Below are 22967 nucleotides of genomic sequence, written 5' to 3'. Positions count from 1 at the left end.
TTTTGAAAGGGAAGTCGCTGTAAAGTCCCCTTTACACACTGAGACTTTGCTGCACAGCGGGAAACAAAGGACCAAAGAATGGTCCTGAACGATTTGTAGCGATCACAACTTCACAGCAGGGGCCAGGTCGCTGATGTGTTTCACACACTGCAATGTCGCTGGGGAGGTCGCTATTACGTCACAAAACCGGTGACGTTACAGCGATGTCGTTTGCGATGTTGCAGTGTGTAAAGCCACCTTAATGGGTTTTCCTATCTTGAAACACACAAAATATCTCCATATCTCCATGTCTCTGACTAATCACTAGATTCCTGCCCAGAAGCTTTGTGTTGTTGCTGCCACATGTGAAGGACTACAATTCCCAGGATTCTTACCTTCCTGCAAACTACACAGAGGGAGCAGCAATCAAAAAGGTGCGTAAATGGGGAGGACTACTAAAACCAAGTAGCTAAATAATTAGCACCAAAGAAAGCAAGTGTGCACAAAAGCGGGGCGGAAGAAGACCAAGAAGTCATAGAAACCCACAAGGAATGTGCACAGCCAAATATAATAATACAGTGCCTACAAGTAGTATTCAACCCCCTGCAGATTTAGCAGGTTTGATAAGATGCAAATAAGTTAGAGCCTGCAAACTTCAAACAAGAGCAGGATTTATTAACAGATGCATAAATCTTACAAACCAACAAGTTATGTTGCTCAGTTAAATTTTAATAAATTTTCCACATAAAAGTGTGGGTCAATTATTATTCAACCCCTAGGTTTAATATTTTGTGGAATAATCCTTGTTTGCAATTACAGCTAATAATCGTCTTTTATAAGACCTGATCAGGCCGGCACAGGTCTCTGGCGTTATCTTAGCCCACTCCATGCAGATCTTCTCCAAATTATCTAGGTTCTTTGGGTGTCTCATGTGGACTTTAATCTTGAGCTCCTTCCACAAGTTTTCAATTGGGTTAAGGTCAGGAGACTGACTAGGCCACTGCAACACCTTGATTTTTTCCCTCTTGAACCAGGCCTTGGTTTTCTTGGCTGTGTGCTTTGGGTCGTTGTCTTGTTGGAAGATGAAATGACGACCCATCTTAAGATCCTTGATGGAGGAGCGGAGGTTCTTAGCCAAAATCTCCAGGTAGGCCGTGCTATCCATCTTCCCATGGATGCGGACCAGATGGCCAGGCCCCTTGGCTGAGAAACAGCCCCACAGCATGATGCTGCCACCACCATGCTTGACTGTAGGGATGGTATTCTTGGGGTCGTATGCAGTGCCATCCAGTCTCCAAACGTCACGTGTGTGGTTGGCACCAAAGATCTCGATCTTGGTCTCATCAGACCAGAGAACCTTGAACCAGTCTGTCTCAGAGTCCTCCAAGTGATCATGAGCAAACTGTAGACGAGCCTTGACATGACGCTTTGAAAGTAAAAGGTACCTTACGGGCTCGTCTGGAACGGAGACCATTGCGGTGGAGCACGTTATTTATGGTATTGACTGAAACCAATGTCCCCACTGCCATGAGATCTTCCCGGAGCTCCTTCCTTGTTGTCCTTGGGTTAGCCTTGACTCTTCGGACAAGCCTGGCCTCGGCACGGGTGGAAACTTTCAAAGGCTGTCCAGGCCGTGGAAGGCTAACAGTAGTTCCATAAGCCTTCCACTTCCGGATGATGCTCCCAACAGCGGAGACAGGTAGGCCCAACTCTTTGGAAAGGGTTTTGTACCCCTTGCCAGCCTTGTGACCCTCCACGATCTTGTCTCTGATGGCCTTGGAATGCTCCTTTGTCTTTCCCATGTTGACCAAGTATGAGTGCTGTTCACAAGTTTGTGGAGGGTCTTAATTAGTCAGAAAAGGCTGGAAAAAGAGATAATTAATCCAAACATGTGACGCTCATTGTTCTTTGTGCCTGAAATACTTCTTAATACTTTAGGGGAACCAAACAGAAACTGGGGGTTTGAGGGGTTGAATAATAAATGACCCTCTGAATAAACTTTTCACAATTTAAAAAAAAAAAAGAAATAACATTCTTTTTTGCTGCAGTGCATTTCACACTTCCAGGCTGATCTACAGTCCAAATGTCACAAGCGAAGGTAATTCCGAATGTGTAAACCTTCTAAATCTGCAGGGGGTTGAATACTACTTGTAGGCACTGTATATTGATGCAATTTAGCAAAACATTAAAAAAAAGAAGGGAATTTTGTTACTTACCGTAAATTCCTTTTCTTCTAGCTCCAATTGGGAGACCCAGACGATTGGGTGTATAGCTACTGCCTCCGGAGGCCACACAAAGTATTACACTAAAAAGTGTAAGGCCCCTCCCCTTCTGCATATACACCCCCCGTGGGATCACGGGCTCCTCAGTTTTAGTGCAAAAGCAAGAAGGAGGAAAGCCAATAACTGGTTAAACAAATTCAATCCGAAGGAACATCGGAGAACTGAAACCATTCAACATGAACAACATGTGTACCCGAAAAAACCAAAAATCCCGAAGGAAACAGGGCGGGTGCTGGGTCTCCCAATTGGAGCTAGAAGAAAAGGAATTTACGGTAAGTAACAAAATTCCCTTCTTCTTCGGCGCTCCATTGGGAGACCCAGACGATTGGGACGTCCAAAAGCAGTCCCTGGGTGGGTAAATTAATACCTCAAGTTAGGGCCGTAAAACAGCCCTTCCCTACATGGAGGCAACCGCCGCCTGCAGGACTCTTCTACCTAGGCTGGCATCCGCCTAAGCGTAGGTATGCACCTGATAATGCTTGGGAAAGTGTGCAGACTCGACCAGGTAGCTGCCTGGCACACCTGCTGAGCCGTAGCCTGGTGCCGTAATGCCCCGGACGCACCCACGGCTCTGGTAGAATGGGCCTTCAGCCCTGATGGAACCGGAAGCCCAGCAGAACGGTAGGCTTCAAGAATTGGTTCCTTGATCCATCGAGCCAGGGTGGATTTGGAAGCCTGCGACCCTTTACGCTGACCAGAGTCAAGTACAAAGAGTGCATCCGAGCGGCGCAGGGGCGCCGTGCGGGAAATGTAGATTCTGAGTGCTCTCACCAGATCCAACAAATGCAAATCCATTTCATATCGATGAACTGGATGAGGACAAAAGGAAGGTAAGGAGATATCCTGATTGAGAAGAAAGGGGGATACCACCTTAGGGAGAAACTCCGGAATCAGGCGCAGCACTACCTTGTCTTGGTGAAACACCAGGAAGGGAGCTTTGGCTGACCGCACTGCTAGTTCGGACACTCTCCGAAGAGATGTGACCGCTACCAGAAAGGCCACTTTCTGTGAAAGTCGAGAAAGTGAAACATCCCTCAGAGGCTCGAAGGACGGCTTCTGGAGAGCAATTAGTACCCTGTTCAGATCCCATGGGTCTAACGGCCTCTTGTACGGAGGGACAATGTGACAAACCCCCTGCAGGAACGTGCGTACCTGAGGAAGTCGTGCTAGGCGCTTCTGAAAGAATACAGACAGCGCTGGGACTTGTCCTTTAAGGGAGCCGAGCGACAAACCTTTTTCCAAACCAGAGCAGGAAGGAAAGAAAAGTAGGCAATGCAAATGGCCAGGGAGACACTCCCAGAGCAGAGCACTAAGATAAGAATATCTTCCACGTCCTGTGGTAGATCTTGGCAGACGTCGGCTTCCTAGCCCGTCTCATGGTGGCAATGACGTCTTGAGATAATCCTGAAGACGCTAGGATCCAGGACTCAATGGCCACACAGTCAGGTTCAGGGCCGTAGAATTCAGACAGAAAAAACGGCCCTTGGGACAGTAAGTCTGGCCGGTCTGGTAGTGCCCACGGTTGGCCGACCGTGAGATGCCACAGATCCGGGTACCACGACCTCCTCGGCCAGTCTGGGGCGACGAGGATGGCGCGGCGGCAATCGGAGCTGATCTTGCGTAGCACTCTGGGCAACAGTGCCAGAGGGGGAAACACATAGGGTAGCTGGAACTGCGACCCATCCTGAACTAAGGCGCCTGCCGCCAGAGCTCTTTGATCGTGAGACCGCGCCATGAAAATCGGGACCTTGTTGTTGTGCCGAGACGCCATTAGGTCGACGTCCGGCATCCCCCAGCGGCTACAGATTTCCTGAAACACGTCCGGGTGCCGAGACCATTCCCCTGCGTCCATACCCTGGCGACTGAAGAAGTCTGCTTCCCAGTTTTCTACGCCCGGGATGTGAACTGCGGATATGGTGGATGCTCTGTCTTCCACCCACATCAGAATCCGCCGGACTGCCTGGGAGGCTTGCCGACTGCGTGTTCCGCCTTGGTGGTTGATGTATGCCACCGCTGTGGAGTTGTCCGACTGAATTCGGATCTGTTTGCCTTCCAGCCACTGCTGGAAGGGTTGCAGGGCAAGATACACTGCCCAGATTTCCAGAACATTGATCTGAAGGGTGGACTCTTGCTGAGTCCACGTACCCTGAGCCCTGTGGTGGAGAAAGACTGCTCCCCACCCTGACAGACTCGCGTCTGTCGTGACCACCGCCCAGGATGGGGGTAGGAAGGACTTTCCTTTTGACAATGAGGTGGGAAGAAGCCACCACTGAAGAGAGTCCTTGACCGTCTGAGAAAGGGAGACGTTCCTGTCTAGGGACGTCGACTTCCCATCCCATTGGCGGAGAATGTCCCATTGCAGTGGACGCAGATGAAACTGCGCGAAAGAGACTGCCTCCATTGCTGCTACCATCTTCGCTAAGAAGTGCATGAGGCGTCTTAAGGGGTGTGACTGGCCTTGAAGGAGAGACTGCACCCCCGTCTGTAGTGAACGCTGTTTGTCCAGCGGAAGCTTCACTATCGCTGAGAGAGTATGAAACTCCATGCCAAGATATCTCAGCGATTGGGTCGGGGTCAGAATTAACTTTGAAAAGTTGATGATGCACCCGAAACTCTGGAGAGTCTCCAGCGCAACGTTCAGGCTGTGTTGGCATGCCTCTTGAGAGGGTGCCTTGACAAGTAGATCGTCCAAGTAAGGGATCACAGAGTGACCCTGAGAGTGCAGGACTGCTACCACTGCTGCCATGACCTTGGTGAAAACCCGTGGGGCTGTCGCCAGACCGAAGGGCAGGGCTACGAACTGAAGATGCTCGTCTTCTATAACGAATCGTAGCAAACACTGGTGCTCTGGAGCAATCGGCACGTGGAGATAAGCATCCTTGATGTCTATTGATGCTAGGAAATCTCCTTGAGACATTGAGGCAATGACGGAGCGGAGGGAATCCATCCGGAACCGCCTGGTTTTCATGTGTTGAGCAGTTATAGGTCCAGAACGGAACGGAAAGAGCCGTCCTTTTTTGGCACCACAACCAGATTGGAGTAAAAACCGTGACCTTGTTCCTGCAGAGGAACAGGGATTACCACTCCTTCTGCCTGCAGAAGAGCATCGGCTCGGTCGGGAGGTGGGGAAGTTCTGAAGAATCGAGCCGGAGGACGAGAACAGAACTCTATCCTGTACACGTGAGACAAAATGTCTCTCACCCACCGGTTTTTGACCTGTGGCAGCTAAATGTCGCCAAAGCGGGAGAGTCTGCCACCGACCGCGGATGCGGAGAGAGAGGGCTGAAAGTCATGAGGAAACCGCCTTGGTAGCGGTTCCTCCGGCTGCCTTCTTTGGGCGTGATTGAGCCCGCCAGGAATCTGAGCCCCTCTGAGCCTTTTGAGTCCTTATGGACGAGGAAAACTGGGACCTGCCCGAGCCTGGAAAGGATCGAAACCTCGACTGTCCTTTCCTCTGTTGGGTTTTGTTTGATCTGGGCTGGTGTAAGGAAGAATCCTTACCCTTGGACTGTTTAATGATTTCATCCAATCGCTCACCAAACAGTCTGACACCAGATAATGGCAAACTGGTTAAACACTTTTTGGAAGCAGAATCTGCCTTCCATTCCCTTAACCACAAGGCTCTGCGTAAAAACCACGGAGTTGGCGGACGCCACTGACGTACGGCTCGTAGAGTCCAGGACAGCATTAATAGCGTAAGTCGCAATGCAAACATATGCGAGGTTAAGGACGCCATCTGCGGTACAGATATACGTGTGACAGTGTCCACCTGCGCAAGACCAGCTGAAATAGCTTGGAGCGCCCATACGGCTGCGAATGCCGGAGCAAAGGACACGCCGATAGCTTCATAGAAAGATTTCAACCAGAGGTCCATCTGTCTGACAATGGCATCTTTAAGTGAAGTCTCATCTTCCACTGCAACTATGGATCTAGCCGCAAGCCTGGAGATTGGGGGATCCACCTTTGGACACTGGGTCCAGCGCTTGACCACGTCAGGGGGAAAGGGATAACGTGTATCCTTAAGACGTGTGGAGAAACGCTTGTCTGGATAAGCGTGGTGTTTCTGGACTGCTTCTCTGAAGTCAGAGTGGCCCAAAAAAGTACTGAATTTACGCTTGGGATACCTGAAATGGAATTTCTCCTGCTGCGAAGCTGACTCCTCCACTGGAGGGGCTGAGGGAGAAATATCCACCAGTCTATTGATGGACGCTATGAGATCGTTCACCATGGCGTCACTATTAGGAGCATCCAGATTGAAAGCGGTCTCAGGATCAGAATCCTGATCAGCTACCTCTGCCTCATCATACAGAGAATCCTCTCGCTGAGACCCTGACTAGTGTGTGAAGTCGAGGGTCTCTCCCAGCGAGCTCACTTAGGCTGACTGGGACTGTCGTCCGTGCAGAGCCTTCAGCCTGGGATGTATGGGACCCCCTTGGAGCACGTATTAGTTCCAACTGAGGGAGACCGGGGGGCATTGTTCAACAGTGCCCATTGTCTGAGTCACCGGCCTGGACTGCAAGTTTCTAGAATCTTGGTCATAGTCCCAGACATTTTATCCGCAAAAAACTGCAAACTCTGTCCTCTGGACAGTTTCACAGGTGGCTCTCTCTGGGCCACCACTAGCAGCTCTACCCAATGGGGGTTAGTGGAACCTGCCGGTAAAACAGCCTCACATGCGGTACAGACAGCATAGAAAGCCTGTGTCTTGGCACCCTTGCTTTTCTGCGGACGACATGCTGTTGTCTCCTCAGAGCAATCCAGGGGTATCTAGCCAAGAAGCGACCGTACAGTGCAAATATAGGTACAAGCATAAAGTACACAAAACACTGTGGCACTAGTGGGGTCAGCACCAAGGTGCTGCTTACCGCCCGCTTAAGCAGGTGTGTGGTCGCCAGAATCCCTTGACCGGGTCTCCCAGAGCCTGTGTCCGTTCTCCAGCTTAGACTGCATGCAGGAATGGCTGCCGGCGTCCTGTGAAGAGGGGCGGGCCGTGGGCGTGCCCCAGACAACGAGCGGGAAACTGGCGTCCCACTGTGCCCAGTGAGAGGGCTGGAGTATGTAAATAAGACTCCAGCCCTCGGTGCTGACCATTGTACAGCGTCCCGCCCCTTCCCTGACTGGCAGGCCCGGGGGCGGGAAGGAAACGAAACTAGGCCGCAAAAGCCGGGGACTCGATTTATAAGCGCTGCCGTCGTAAAAGCACGGTCAGCGCGGAAGTCCCCGGCGCACCACAAGTCTCATCCGCGCCGCAGCTTCTAGCAGCGGCCGGCGCGGCAGTTTCCCACACATTAACTCACTCAGCTAAGCTGCAGTGAGTATAGCCCCAGCGCGCAGCGCTGTTGTCCCCGGCGCACTAACACACCCAGCATGCTGGTGTGTGTGTGCGTGGTCTGTACGGGGACACAGAATACCTTAACGTTGCAGGGCCTTGTCCCTGACGATACTCAGCTCCATTCCAGCAGGATCTCCGGGTCTGTGGATGGAGCCCGGCCTCAGAGCCTGGAGGCCGGTAAGATCCCACTTCACCCAGAGCCCTCAGGGGGATGGGGAAGGAAAGCAGCATGTGGGCTCCAGCCTCCGTACCCGCAATGGGTACCTCAACCTTAACAACACCGCCGACAAAAGTGGGGTGAGAAGGGAGCATGCTGGGGGCCCTAGTATGGGCCCTCTTTTCTTCCATCCGACATAGTCAGCAGCTGCTGCTGACTAAACAGTGGAGCTATGCGTGGATGTCTGACCTCCTTCGCACAAAGCATAAAACTGAGGAGCCCGTGATCCCACGGGGGGTGTATATGCAGAAGGGGAGGGGCCTTACACTTTTTAGTGTAATACTTTGTGTGGCCTCCGGAGGCAGTAGCTATACACCCAATCGTCTGGGTCTCCCAATGGAGCGCCGAAGAAAAATTATTTATATTATATATGGTGTAATAATATAGCGGAGACACAAGAGGGCGACAAAGTCCAGCAGGAGACACAAGGTAGTATAAAGTGTGAAATCAGTAGTTATGGGTACAATACAGACACTCTGGGGAGCGGTGTATGGAGGCCCCGGCTGGATTGGCGCCCAATCACTATATGTTATCGCCTCACCTCCTGGCTATATACATTCTCTGTAGGTATACACCTCACAGCCTGTACGCTGCCTCTATATACAGCCACCTGTGTCTCTAGTACAAGGTATCACATGCTCCACTATTCTGTGTCACTGGCTCTCCAGCACAAGAAACATGATCCCTCCAGAGACGGAGGGGATTACAGCAGGGGCAGCGGAGGTGAGGAGCACTGATGAGTGATGTCCCCTATTTTAGGGAAGGGGAGAGGGGAGAGATCTACATGTATTCAGTGAGAGACATCCCCGGGCTGGAAATAAATAACCGGCGTGTGGTTATGTAGCTGCATGTCAGGCTGGCAGAGACATCTGAGCTATGTACAGCGATGGTCGCAGCGAGGTTCCCTCCTCATACAGCGTCACCCGCTGCGCTTCCTTCCTTTTCACCAATCACATTATTTTACCCATACAGCGCCAGCCAGCCCGACCCCCTCCTGCAAAGGCGGCGCCGGCCAGCCAGACCCCCTCCTGCAAAGGCGACGCCGGCCAGCCAGACCCCCTCCTGCAAAGGCGGCGCCGGCCAGCCAGACCCCCTCCTGCAAAGGCGGCGCCGGCCAGCCAGACCCCCTCCTGCAAAGGCGGCGCCGGCCAGCCAGACCCCCTCCTGCAAAGGCGGCGCCGGCCAGCATGACCCCCTCCTGCAAAGGCGGCGCCGGCCAGCATGACCCCCTCCTGCAAAGGCGGCGCCGGCCAGCATGACCCCCTCCTGCAAAGGCGGCGCCGGCCAGCCAGACCCCCTCCTGCAAAGGCGGCGCCGGCCAGCATGACCCCCTCCTGCAAAGGCGGCGCCGGCCAGCATGACCCCCTCCTGCAAAGGCGGCGCCGGCCAGCCAGACCCCCTCCTGCAAAGGCGGCGCCGGCCAGCCAGACCCCCTCCTGCAAAGGCGGCGCCGGCCAGCCAGACCCCCTCCTGCAAAGGCGACGCCAGCCAGCCAGACCCCCTACTGCAAAGGCGGCGCCGGCCAGCATGACCCCCTCCTGCAAAGGCGACGCCGGCCAGCATGACCCCCTCCTGCAAAGGCGACGCCGGCCAGCATGACCCCCTCCTGCAAAGGCGACGCCGGCCAGCCAGACCCCCTCCTGCAAAGGCGACGCCGGCCAGCATGACCCCCTCCTGCAAAGGCGACGCCGGCCAGCATGACCCCCTCCTGCAAAGGCGGCGCCGGCCAGCATGACCCCCTCCTGCAAAGGCGGCGCTGGCCTAGGTTTTTTTCAAACCTGATTTTTCCACCAGTTCCCGGACATCTCTCTTCTCCGGCAGCCCAGCGTATCCCAGTCCTCGGCATTCTAAGACAGTCTTCAGCTGGTGAAAGCTGAGTGTCACTGGGTCCACGAGCTGGCTGGCAAAAATACCCGTCTCATACCACACGATGGTCTCAAAGAACCTTGCCAGGACGAAGAGGATGAGAAAGTAGAGGAGGAGGAGTAAGAGCTTCAGCCACATCTTGCCGGTCTTGGTGGATGCAGTGTATCTGCCCTGCCCTGTAGGATCAGAGACGGGTACAACGAGTGTTAATGAGAAAACAACAACAGGAATATGTGATGTGTGCAGGAATGTACCGGGGAGAGGAGGACGCCATCACCTCATCTACAGCTGACTGCCGCGGCTCCACATAACGCCAGAGCAGTGCCATGATGAGATAGTACGAATACCACTAACATTAATTGTTCCTGCTGGTGCCATTGCCCAACATCCAGAGATGGACAGACCCAGGGCCAAAAAGGGCGAACCGAGCGGGGCCAAAAAGGGCGAACCGAGCAGGGCCAAAAAGGGCGAACCGAGCAGGGCCAAAAAGGGCGAACCGAGCGGGGCCAAAAAGAGAACAATGCGGGACCCGGGGTCAAAAAGGGGGAACGGAGCGGGATCCGGGGTCAAAAGATGGCCTGCAGCATAGGTGGCCGGGGCGGATAGGCTACAGCCTCGAGTGATCCGGTTGCGCAGATATCGGAGCTGTTTGTATATAAACATTTACAAGCCTCATAACCGCAGAGCTCCGGCCGCACACATCACATGTGAGAAAACTTGTTTTACCGGAATCTCAGGATAACAAAACGAAAGATAATTCCTCAGGTTACACACAGGAGGAGGAGGACGGGGCTGTTACTGCCGGGGATGGGTAACTATACACCTAATGTTCGGGTATTTCCAGCACTGCACAGTAATTAGCAGTCACGTCTGTAAGGGTTTTTTTTTTTTTATAATCTTCATTATTACTCATCGGTCAGAGGACGCGGCCACTACAGCGCTCCCCTGGTTGTCGCTCCGCTCCCCTGGTTGTCGCTCCGCTCCTCCAGGGTCACCTCATGTAGTGAATTCTTGTGCTCCTTATAAATTAACCATTCTCAGACCTTGCATTACACTCTGCATTGTGTCATTCCTCTGTTATTACTCATGGAAATGTATAAACCAACTGCCAATTACCATTCCTTTTTATAATAGGCTGCGTCTCCTGAGCAACGGACTGAGAATTTAATAAACACCCGACCGACTACGAAAAATGCAATCAACTAATTGATTGATTTCCAGGAAGAATTGGCAGAGGCTCGGCGCACTTCCGGGAAGGACGGCAGAGGCTCGGCGCACTTCCGGGAAGGACGGCAGAGGCTCGGCGCACTTCCGGGAAGGACGGCAGAGGCTCGGCGCACTTCCGGGAAGGACGGCAGAGGCTCGGCGCACTTCCGGGAAGGACGGCAGAGGCTCGGCGCACTTCCGGGAAGGACGGCAGAGGCTCGGCGCACTTCCGGGAAGGACGGCAGAGGCTCGGCGCACTTCCGGGAAGGACGGCAGAGGCTCGGCGCACTTCCGGGAAGGACGGCAGAGGCTCGGCGCACTTCCGGGAAGGACGGCAGAGGCTCGGCGCACTTCCGGGAAGGACGGCAGAGGCTCGGCGCACTTCCGGGAAGGACGGCAGAGGCTCGGCCCACTTCCGGGAAGGACGGCAGAGGCTCGGCCCACTTCCGGGAAGGACGGCAGAGGCTCGGCCCACTTCCGGGAAGGACGGCAGAGGCTCGGCACACTTCCGGGAAGGACGGCAGAGGCTCGGCACACTTCCGGGAAGGACGGCAGAGGCTCGGCACACTTCCGGGAAGGACGGCAGAGGCTCGGCACACTTCCGGGAAGGACGGCAGAGGCTCGGCACACTTCCGGGAAGGACGGCAGAGGCTCGGCACACTTCCGGGAAGGACGGCAGAGGCTCGGCACACTTCCGGGAAGGACGGCAGAGGCTCGGCACACTTCCGGGAAGGACGGCAGAGGCTCGGCACACTTCCGGGAAGGACGGCAGAGGCTCGGCACAGGACAGACTATTGATGAACGTCACATTTTTCATCTGTGCCACTGACAGAAATATCACACAAGACAGGGAGGGAATGAACTTATTGGGCAGTGGCAGGCCCCACCCCCTCCTCAGAACTCCACCCACAAAGTCGGTGTCAAAAATTGCAAAAGTCACAAAACTATTTTGACATTTCAAACCGTTTTCGACCAGATTGGGGCAAATACAGGAATCGCTGCATAAATGTCACTTCTTTTTTTAAAGGACTTTTTTTCCTGTTAAAGCTTATTTGTAAAAGAAAAAAAAAGGGACCAAGATGAGTTTGCCAGAGTCTGCGGCGCTCTGCATAGGCAGCAACCGAGTCAATAAAAGCTTGCTTCAGAGATTTATCTTGTCAGGCTGCTGCACTCTGCATAGGCAGGGACCAAAGCTCGCTTCAGGATTTTGTTATCTCAGTTGCTACCAGAGTGCAGCAATCAAAGTGAGTTTATTAGGAGGCTGCTTCACTCTGCATAGGCAGAAATGAAGATAAAGCCCTGAAGTGAGGTTTTGTTGTGTGTCGCTGCCTGTGCAGAGCGCAGTGACCCGAGAGGAGTTTGTCAGAGGCTGCTGCGCTCTACATAGGCAACGACTGAAACGACAAAAGCCTGTTTCAGAGATTTATTTTGTCAGAGGCTGCTGCACTCTGCATAGGCAGGGACCAAGTTGACAAAAGCTCACTTCAGGGTTTTGTTATCTCAGCTGCTACCTATGCAGAGTGCAGCAATCAAGGGGAGTCTGTCAGAGGGTGCTGCGCTCTACATAGTCAACGAGAGATGACAAAACCTCACTTCAGAGCTTTATCTCGGTTGCTGCCTATGCAGAGTGCAGTAGCCTCTGACACAGCGCTATGCATGGGAGCCCGCAGCCCCCCCCCGTAGAATACTCTCCATGGGACAGACAGCGCGCCCCTCCCCCTCCCGGGTCTATGTAAACACATAGCAGGGGCTCTGTCTGGGCAGCTTCTCTGCAGGGGGTTGGGGTACAGGACGGTGCCTCCCCCCGGCCCACACCCCCTACCTCATCGGGTGCAGGATGGCGGGAGGGAGCGGAGTCTCAGGCGCTGCAGTGCGCGGGTCCCCCGTCCATCGCCTCCGCTGTCACTGAGCACCGGACGCGATCAGCTGAGCAACAAGACAGCTGTGACGTCACCGCGACCTCCGACCCCGGCTCTGGGGATGGTTCTGTGTGTTAGGGGGCGGGGACTAACCATAGAGACGAGGTGGGAGGAGAGATAGCGAGACCAAGCGTTACCATAGAGAGGGGGGAAGAACGGCTAGACAAGACAGCGGAAGTCACACAGAGACAGCGCCGCTGTGGCCGGATGTTGTAACTGAAACAGCATAAATAGCATGAAGATTAAAATAATAATTATTAATAATAAATAATACATTATAATAATAAAATACTCATTATAATGTATTATTATAACTTATTTTTAATAATTAATATTTATTTTAGAACTGTATTTTTATCACTAATTAGTACACATTGTAAACTCATCACCACCGGAGCTGCCGCAACCCCCGACCTCCTGTCTCCCTCATCATCCTGTAGACTATAAGTTAGTCCACAAGGGCAGGATCCTCTCCCCTCTGCACCAGTCTGTCATGAGAGAGAGAGAGAGAGAAGAGAGAGAAGAGAGGAGAGAGAGAAAGAAGAGAGAGAGAAGAGAGAGAGGGAGAAAGAGAGAGAAGAGAGAGAAAGAGAGAGGAGAGAGAACGAGAAAGAGAGAGAAAGAGAAAGAGAGAGGAGAGGGCGAGAAAGAGGAGAGAGGGAGAGAGAGAAGAGAGAGAAGAGAGAGAAGAGAGGAGAGAGAGAAAGAAGAGAGAGAGAAGAGAGAGAGGGAGAAAGAGAGAGAAGAGAGAGAAAGAGAGAGGAGAGAGAAAGAGAAAGAGAGAGAAAGAGAGAGGAGAGGGCGAGAAAGAGGAGAGAGGGAGAGAGAGAAGAGAGAGAAGAGAGAGGAGAGAGAGAAAGAGAGAGAAAGAAGAGAGAGGGAGAAAGAGAGAAGAGAGGGAGGGAGAGGAGAAAGAGAGAGGAGAGAGAGCGAGAAAGAGAGGAGAGAGAGGAAGAGAGGAGAAAGAGAGCGCGAGAAAGAGGAGACAGGGAGAGAGAGAAGAGAGAGAAGGGAGAGGAGAGAGAGAAAGAGAGAGAAAGAAGAGAGAGAGAAGAGAGAGAGGGAGAAAGAGAGAGAAGAGAGAGAGAAGAAAGAGAGAGGAGAGAGAGCGAGAAAGAGAGGAGAGAGAGGAAGAGAGGAGAGAGAGCGAGAAAGGAGACAGGGAGAGAGAGAAGAGAGAGAGAGAAGAGAGAGAGAAAAGAGAAAGAAAGAGAATAGAGAGAGAGGAGAAAGAGAGAGAGAGAAAGAAGAGAGAGGGAGAAAGAGAGAAGAGAGAGAGGGAGGGAGAGGAGAAAGAGAGAGGAGAGAGAGCGAGAAAGAGAGGAGAGAGAGGAAGAGAGGAGAAAGAGAGCGCAAGAAAGAGGAGACAGGGAGAGAGAGAAGAGAGAGAAGGGAGAGGAGAGAGAGAAAGAGAGAGAAAGAAGAGAGAGAAGAGAGAGAGGGAGAAAGAGAGAGAAGAGAGAGAGAAGAAAGAGAGAGGAGAGAGAGCGAGAAAGAGAGGAGAGAGAGGAAGAGAGGAGAGAGAGCGAGAAAGGAGACAGGGAGAGAGAGAAGAGAGAGAGAGAAGAGAGAGAGAAAAGAGAAAGAAAGAATAGAGAGAGAGGAGAAAGAGAGAAGAGAGAGGAGAGAGAGCGAAGAAAGAGAGAGAATAGAGAGAGAGGAGACAGAGAGAAAGAGAAAATAGAGAGAGGAGAAAGAGAGGGAGAAAGAGAGAGAATAGAGAGAGGAGAAAGAGAGAGGTTCATGGTTCATGCAGCTGCTTTTGAATACCCTATTAAATCGATGGCTGTATGACTATATGACTAGCTTTTCTCCCCCATTCACCTTTTGTGTCTCCCCTATTTCCTCATAGACTGTAAGCTTACGAGCAGGACTCCTCCTGGTATCTTAATTTTGTTATTTGTATTGTCTCATATTGTCTGTACATGTCCCCTCTGAATTGTAAAGCGCTGCGGAATATGTTGGCGCTATAGAAATAAAACATTATTATTATTATAGAGAGAGGGAGGGAGAGAGAAAAAAGAGAGAGAGATATTTTTTCTAACCAGAAAGGAATTTCCACTTCTGAGCTTGCTCGGTTGCTAAAAGACGGATCCGTCAACGGAATCCGTCATTTGACAGATTCCGCCACCCATAGGCTTCTATTATAACACACGACGGACGCCAACGCATCCATCGCCAGGGCCGGCGTCAACACCCAGCAAACCCGGTCAAATACCGTGGCACTGGGCTGCCGGGGGCCCACTCGTGGTGGCAGGAGTGGCATACCGCTAGTCAGGGGGGCCCGGTGCCCTGCCTGCCCACGCCGAGGATCGCGCTTTTAATTGTATCGGCATTGCAGTTACCGAATATTGATACAATTAAGAGCAATGATGAGATGAAGCGGCGCGCTCCCTCTCTTCATTCTCCCCACTATGTCTGGAGTGTCGACACTCTGACTGCTCAACAGTGGAGCGCTGTGACGTCACCACTGCGCACCTGCCGAGAGGTCAGAGCAAGCGACAGCAGTGGATGCATCGAGGAGACCGGAGCAGCGGTGGGGGAACAAGGAGAAGTGAGTATGTATTTCATCACTGTGGCCAGACGACCATGGGGCTGCATTAAATGATATGGCGGCTGTATACTACATGAGGATGCCTAATGCTATCTGGCTCTGCACTGTGCTATATAGGTGCTGTGTACTACATGAAGATGCCTAATGCTATCTGGCTCTGCACTGTGCTATATAGTGGCTGTGTACTACATGAGGATGACTAATGTTATCTGGGTCTGCATTGTGCTATATGCGGGCTGTATACTACATGAGGGTGCCTAATGCTATCTGGCTCTGCACTGGGCTATATGCGGGCTGTATACTACATGAGGGTGCCTAATGCTATCGGGGTCTGCATTGTGCTTTATGCAGGCTGTATACCACATGAGGATGCCTAATGCTATCTGGGTCTGCATTGTGTAATATGCGGGCTGTATACTACATGAAGGTGCCTAATGCTATCTTGGTCTGCATTGTGCTATATGCGGGCTGTATACTACATGAGTGTGCCTAATGATATCTGGGTCTGCATTGTGCTATATGCGGGCTGTATACCACATGAGGATGCCTAATGCTATATGGGTCTGCATTGTGCATTATGCGGGCTGTATACTACATGAGGGTGCCTAATGCTATCTGGGTCTGCATTGTGCTATATGCGGGCTGTATACCACATGAAGATGCTTAATGCTATCTGGGTCTGCATTGTGCAATATGCGGGCTGTATACTACATGAGGGTGCCTAATGCTATCTGGGTCTGCATTGTGCTATATGCGGGTTGTATACCACATGAAGATGCTTAATGCTATCTAGGTCTGCATTGTGCAATATGCGGGCTGTATACTACATGAGGGTGCCTAATGCTATCTTGGTCCGCATTGTGCTATATGCGGGCTGGAGACTACATGTGGGTGCCTAATGCTATATAGGTCTGCATTGTGCTATATATGGGTTGTATAGTGCCATATGGGGGTTGTATAGTGCCATATAGGGACTGCAAAGTGCCATATGGCGGCTGCGTAGTGCCATATGGGGGCTGGATAATGCCATATGGGGGCTGCATAATGCCATATGGGGGCTGCATAATGCTACATGGGGGCTACATAATACTATATGGAGGAATATGGGGGCTGCATACTACTATACCCCCAGAGTTGTATGTCCCCTCCACCCCAGTGCTGTATACCCCTCAGAGCTGTATGTCTCCCCACTTCTGAGCTGTTTGTCCCCCCCACCTCAGAGCCACTGCCCCCCTCTAGAGCTGTATGCCCCCCATTGCTGTATATCCCTTTCCTCAGTAATATGTATGCCCCCTAGTAATGTGTATGTCCCCAGCCTCTCTTGTGATGTATATACAGCAGTGCCAGTGTGCTCTATGTGCGGCCATATCTGTTAGTGACTTCCACCAATCAGCGTGGCACAGACACATGCCCAGGAGGAGCTGGACGGAGACAAGCGGGGAGGTGAATGAGGCTGTTGCCGGCTTCCCAATATTAGAAATATCTCTAATGTGTCTGTGTGTGCATGTATGATGTGTATCTATGTATGTCAGTGTATATGACGGTGTTTAGATTTATGAATATTTATATGAGTTTTTGTGAATTGCTCTTTAAATATATATGTGTATGTATGCCTGTATGTCTATGTGTGGCGCCCCTGACCTGGTCAGGCACCACTGAGTACTACACTCAGGCTGAGTGAGTAAAAACAGGTAATCCCAAAGGCTGAGTAAGGGGACTACCGGTAGACCAGGCCCGCACGGGGAAACAGGACCCCAGAGCAGGAACCCATCTACTAGGCCTGCTAAACATGCTAGTGAGGGTGCTGGATGTACCTCACCGAACAACACAGAGTCTGCAGCATCAACAGCAACGAGGGGGCCCATAAGTAAGAGAAGGCAAGCAGTCAGCATTACTTGGTCCACGCTGTCAGCAAACGGGCCAGAAAGGGGAGAATGGCAGTTGCGACTTCCCTGGGTGATCCCCGCAGTACTACAAGTCAGGGGTCACCCCAAACAAGAAGGGCTAGGAAGGCAAGTCAGCAGTCACCCCTACGTTTGCCTGAAGGATACCTGGTTCCCCTCCTGGTTCGTCATAGCATCGCCCGGGTTGTCTCATGTTACCATCAGAAAAGTGAGTAAAAACCCTGAAAGACATTGCTGCCTGTGTGTGAGTTCTTCTGCGACCTGTGGTACTAGACACTTACACTGGGCCCTGGGGCCAGCCTCACTCTCGGGAGGCCATAACACCAGACTGCATTTACCATCAGCCCCAGAAGCTCTCTAAACTGCAGTGGCGGTCACCCCCCCTGACCGCAATTACCGAGAGTGGCGTCACGATTCCTATTGAAGTTAACCTGACATACCTGTGGCCAAAAGATTCCCAACACGTGAAGACCCTGAGGCGACCTGCAGGTGAGCACGGGGCTTCACATATGTATCTGTGCATGTCTATGAGTGGATTGGGCCCACTGAGACTCTTTCGCCCAGGGCCAACAAAAATTTCGAGCCGGCCCTGTGTAATGCAGTGTGTGGTAGTATCTTTGCCCATCACCGTCTTCCTCGGCTTCTAGTGCTGTTCTGCTTCTCTTCTGAGTCATGTGTTTTACAAATGCCTAAAAGAGATGTCCCAGAATGTGACCGAGGAGAGAAAACCAGGCGATGAGGAAAAGTACAATAACAATAATATCTCAAAGTCTTAGGTGTACTTTACACACTGCTATATCGCTAGCGATTGCTAGCGATGTTGTGCGCGATAGCACCCGCCCCCGTTGCTCGTGCGACATTTGTTGATCGCTACCGTAGCGAACATTATCGCTCCGGCAGCGTCACACGCACTTACCTGGTCAGCAACGTCGCTGTGACCGCCGAACAATCCCTCCCTCAAGGGGGAGGTGCGTTCAGCGTCACAGCAACGTCACCGCGACGTCACTAAGCGGCCGCCAATAGAAGCGGAGGGGCGGAGATGAGCGGGACGTAACATCCCGCCCACCTTCCTTCCACATTGCCGGTGGACGCAGGTAAGGAGATGTTCGTCGTTCCTGCGGCGTCACACATAGCGATGTGTGCTGCCAGCAGGAACGACGAACAACATCATACCGGTGGCAGCAGCGATATTAAGGAAAGGAGCGACGTGTCAACGATCACTCTTTTGGAACGATTTTGCAATCGTTGATCGTCGCTCATTAGTGTTACGCGCTGCGATGTCGCTACCAGCGCCGGATGTGCGTCACTAACGACATCACCCCAACGATATATCGGTAGCAATGTCGCAGCATGTAAAGTATCCCTTAGATACAATTCTCCTCCAGCTCCACATGAAGCTGCGCAAGAATAAGACCAGAGTAGGGTAAAGTCATGTAATCCCCGACTGGGATCGGCCACCATATTGTGATGTCCTAGGATGGACCGTCACTATGAGGTCCGACAGCCGCCTCCCCCACCCACCAGTTGATATTCCCTCCAGGACTATTGCCCGTTCTGCAGTCGCCGGCAGTGACCGCTTCACATTGGAGACGTGTTTTCTAGCTTTCTTCAAAGTGTTTACACCTGGTCACCACCTTAAGAAACAACAGATGACTGGGCACAAGGGGAGAGGGCGAGTGTCAGACCCCGCTGATCTGATAATAAAGATAGGCTATATGATGCGCCCAGACAACTAGATCTTTTCTCACCCTCCCCTGGTTCAGCTCTGCATCTCCACCGCTGCCCTCTCACTTTCTGTTTGGCTGCAGTGGTAACGGTACGTTGACAGTGCTGCAGTCAATCACTGAGCTCAGTTGATGTACTGGGCACGAGCTGCTGAGTGATTGGCTGCAGCCGCGATCAATATCAAATAACCACCGCTGCAGCCAAACAACAGAAACTGGGAACAGTGGCATAAACCCAACACTGGACCCAGGCAGGATGAGAAAAAGCGGTTTTGTTACACCTAATCCTGCAGGAAGAAGGGGGCAGAAACCTATAAGGCGCAGCTAGTAATTTTGCCCATTAGCGATGGTCGTTATATGATATGTCGTGCAATCAGAAATGTGCACTATCTGGATGGGTTTCACTGCTGCATCAAGCTCCACTGTACAGCGCTACGATTCCGCAGTTCCAGTGCTGTTGCTTTTGAGCATTTGTTGCTAACTCAACTCTAACATAATTGCTCCTTATTGCTGTGTAAATTCTGCAACAGTACTGTGCTACGCAGCCTTGAGCCTATGTTGCAAATTAACTCTGCTACAATATCGCAATGCTGAATAAACTCTGCTATATCATTGTCAGCTCTTCCTCATTGAGTCTCAATTGCAAACTCAGCTCTTCTACATGAGTTCTACATTGCTCAGTAAACTCTGTTACGTATCTGCTGCTATTATAAAGTTGGCTCTGCTCAACGCCGAGTCAACACTGCTACATCGCTGTTAGAAGTCTAAAGCTCAGTTGTAAATGCAGCTCTGCTGCCCCTGCTCCCCATTGCTAAGTCAGCCTTTTTACATCACTGTTCCAGTTCTGTCGCTGTTCCTCCAGTTGCTGTTCCAGCTGTCCTGCTGTTCCTCCAGTTTCTGTCCCAACTCTGCTACTGTTCCTCCAGTTGCTGTCCCAGCTGTACTGCTGTTTCTCCAGTTGCTGTTCCAGCTCTGCTGCTGTTCCTCCAGTTGCTGTCCCAGCTGTCCTGCTGTTTCTCCAGTTGCTGTTCCAGCTCTGCTGCTGTTCCTCCAGTTGCTGTCCCAGATCTGCTGCTGTTCCTCCAGTTGCTGTCCCAGCTCTGCTGCTGTTCCTCCAGTTGCTGTCCCAGCTCTGCTGCTGTTCCTCCAGTTGCTGTTCCAGCTCTGCTGCTGTTCCTCCAGTTGCTGTTCCAGCTCTGCTGCTGTTCCTCCAGTTGCTGTCCCAGCTCTGCTGCTGTTCCTCCAGTTGCTGTCCCAGCTCTGCTGCTGTTCCTCCAGTTGCTGTCCCAGCTCTGCTGCTGTTCCTCCAGTTGCTGTCCCAGCTCTGCTGCTGTTCCTCCAGTTGCTGTCCCAGTTCTACTGCTGTTCCTCCAGTTGCTGAGCCAGATCTTCAGCTGTTCCTCCAGTTACTGTCCCAGCTCTGCAGCTGTTCTTCCAGTTGCTGTCCCACCTCTGCTGCTGTTCTTCCAGTTGCTGTCCCAGCTCTGCAGCTGTTCTTCCAGTTGCTGCCCAAGCTCTGCAGCTGTTCTTCCAGTTGCTGTCCCAGCTCTGCAGCTGTTCCTCCAGTTGCTGTCCCAGCTGTCCTGCTGTTTCTCCAGTTGCTGTTCCAGCTCTGCTGCTGTTCCTCCAGTTGCTGTCCCAGCTCTGCTGCTGTTCCTCCAGTTGCTGTCCCAGCTCTGCTGCTGTTCCTCCAGTTGCTGTCCCAGCTCTGCTGCTGTTCCTCCAGTTGCTGTCCCAGCTCTCCTGCTGTTCCTCCAGTTGCTGTCCCAGCTCTGCTGCTGTTCCTCCAGTTGCTGTCCCAACTCTGCTGCTGTTCCTCCAGTTGCTGCCCCAGCTCTGCTACTGTTCCTCCAGTTGCTGTCCCAGCTCTGCTGTTGTTCCTCCAGTTGCTGTCCCAGCTCTGCTTCTGCTCCTCCAGTTGCTGTCCCAGCTCTGCTGCTGTTCCTCCAGTTGCTGTCCCAGCTCTGCTGCTGTTCCTCCAGTTGCTGTCCCAGCTCTGCTGCTGTTCCTCCAGTTGCTGTCCCAGCTGTCCTGCTGTTTCTCAAGTTGCTGTTCCAGCTTTGCTGCTGTTCCTCCAGTTGATGTCCCAGCTCTGTTGCTGTCCTTCCAGTTGCTGTCCCAGCTCTGCTGCTGTCCTTCCAGTTGCTGTCCCAGCGCTGCTGCTGTTCCTCCAGTTGCTGTCCCAGCTCTGCTGCTGTTCCTCCAGTTGCTGTCCCAGCTCTGCAGCTGTTCTTCCAGTTTCTGTCCCAGCTCTGCTGCTGTTTTCCAGTTGCTGTCCCAGCTCTGCAGCTGTTCTTCCAGTTGCTGCCCCAGCTCTGCAGCTGTTCTTCCAGTTGCTGTCCCAGCTCTGCAGCTGTTCCTCCAGTTGCTGTCCCAGCTGTCCTGCTGTTTCTCCAGTTGCTGTTCCAGCTCTGCTGCTGTTCCTCCAGTTGCTGTCCCAGCTCTGCTGCTGTTCCTCCAGTTGCTGTCCCACCTCTGCTGCTGTTCCTCCAGTTGCTGTCCCAGCTCTGCTGCTGTTCCTCCAGTTGCTGTCCCAGCTCTGCTGCTGTTCCTCCAGTTGCTGTCCCAGCTCTGCTGCTGTTCCTCCAGTTGCTGTCCCAGCTCTGCTGCTGTTCCTCCAGTTGCTGTCCCAGCTGTCCTGCTGTTTCTCAAGTTGCTGTTCCAGCTTTGCTGCTGTTCCTCCAGTTGATATCCAAGCTCTGCTGCTGTCCTTCCAGTTGCTGTCCCAGCTCTGCTGCTGTCCTTCCAGTTGCTGTCCCAGCGCTGCAGCTGTTCCTCCAGTTGCTGTCCCAGCTCTGCTGCTGTTCCTCCAGTTGCTGTCCCAGCTCTGCAGCTGTTCTTCCAGTTTCTGTCCCAGCTCTGCTGCTGTTTTCCAGTTGCTGTCCCAGCTCTGCAGCTGTTCTTCCAGTTGCTGCCCCAGCTCTGCAGCTGTTCTTCCAGTTGCTGTCCCAGCTCTGCAGCTGTTCCTCCAGTTGCTGTCCCAGCTGTCCTGCTGTTTCTCCAGTTGCTGTTCCAGCTCTGCTGCTGTTCCTCCAGTTGCTGTCCCAGCTCTGCTGCTGTTCCTCCAGTTGCTGTCCCAGCTCTGCTGCTGTTCCTCCAGTTGCTGTCCCAGCTCTGCTTCTGTTCCTCCAGTTGCTGTCCCAGCTCTCCTGCTGTTCCTCCAGTTGCTGTCCCAGCTCTGCTGCTGTTCCTCCAGTTGCTGTCCCAGCTCTGCTGCTGTTCCTCCAGTTGCTGCCCCAGCTCTGCTGCTGTTCCTCCAGTTGCTGTCCCAGCTCTGCTGTTGTTCCTCCAGTTGCTGTCCCAGCTCTGCTGCTGCTCCTCCAGTTGCTGTCCCAGTTCTGCTGCTGTTCCTCCAGTTGCTGTCCCAGCTCTGCTGCCGTTCCTCCAGTTGCTGTCCCAGCTCTGCTGCTGTTCCTCCAGTTGCTGTCCCAGCTGTCCTGCTGTTTCTCAAGTTGCTGTTCCAGCTTTGCTGCTGTTCCTCCAGTTGATGTCCCAGCTCTGCTGCTGTCCTTCCAGTTGCTGTCCCAGCGCTGCTGCTGTTTCTCCAGTTGCTGTCCCAGCTCTGCTGCTGTTCCTCCAGTTGCTGTCCCAGCTCTGCAGCTGTTCTTCCACTTTCTATCCCAGCTCTGCTGCTGTTTTCCAGTTGCTGTCCCAGCTCTACTGCTGTTCCTCCAGTTGCTGTCCCAGCTCTGTTGCTATTCCTCCAGTTGCTGTCCCTGCTCTGTTGCTGTTCCTCCAGCTGCTGTCCCAGCTCTGCTGCTGTTCCTCCAGTTGTTGCTCCAGCTATGCTGCTGTTCCTCCAGTTGCTGTCCCAGCTTTGCAGCTGTTCCTCCAGTTGCTGTCCCAGCTGTCCTGCTGTTTCTCCAGTTGCTGTTCCAGCTCTGCTGCTGTTCCTCCAGTTGCTGTCCCAGCTCTGCTGCTGTTCCTCCAGTTGCTGTCCCAGCTCTGCTGCTGTTCCTCCAGTTGCTGTCCCAGCTCTGCTGC

At 52.7% G+C, this 22967-nt stretch overlaps 1 protein-coding gene across 2 annotated transcripts in view; it reads right to left on the bottom strand.

Moving 5' to 3' along the window:
* Window positions 1-12859, bottom strand: part of CHMP3 (charged multivesicular body protein 3) — a 67298-nt gene extending 54439 nt beyond the window's left edge. Inside the window, exons 1-2 of one of the 2 annotated variants that reach the window (XM_075346754.1) lie at window positions 12705-12859; window positions 9589-9852 (exon numbers count right to left, since the gene is read on the bottom strand). In XM_075346754.1, the coding sequence (XP_075202869.1) occupies window positions 9589-9814 (226 nt within the window). In that variant the 5' untranslated portion in view covers window positions 9815-9852; window positions 12705-12859. The remainder of the gene's footprint in view (window positions 1-9588; window positions 9853-12704) is intronic. The other variant, XM_075346780.1, reaches the window with a different exon arrangement.
* Between the last annotated feature and the right edge of the window lie 10108 nt (window positions 12860-22967).

This window comes from Anomaloglossus baeobatrachus, chromosome 1 (assembly GCF_048569485.1).
Source record: "Anomaloglossus baeobatrachus isolate aAnoBae1 chromosome 1, aAnoBae1.hap1, whole genome shotgun sequence".
Classification (NCBI taxonomy): domain Eukaryota; kingdom Metazoa; phylum Chordata; class Amphibia; order Anura; family Aromobatidae; genus Anomaloglossus; species Anomaloglossus baeobatrachus.
The sequence above is the reverse complement of the archived record's forward strand: the minus strand, read 5'-3'. Positions and strand labels throughout refer to the sequence as shown.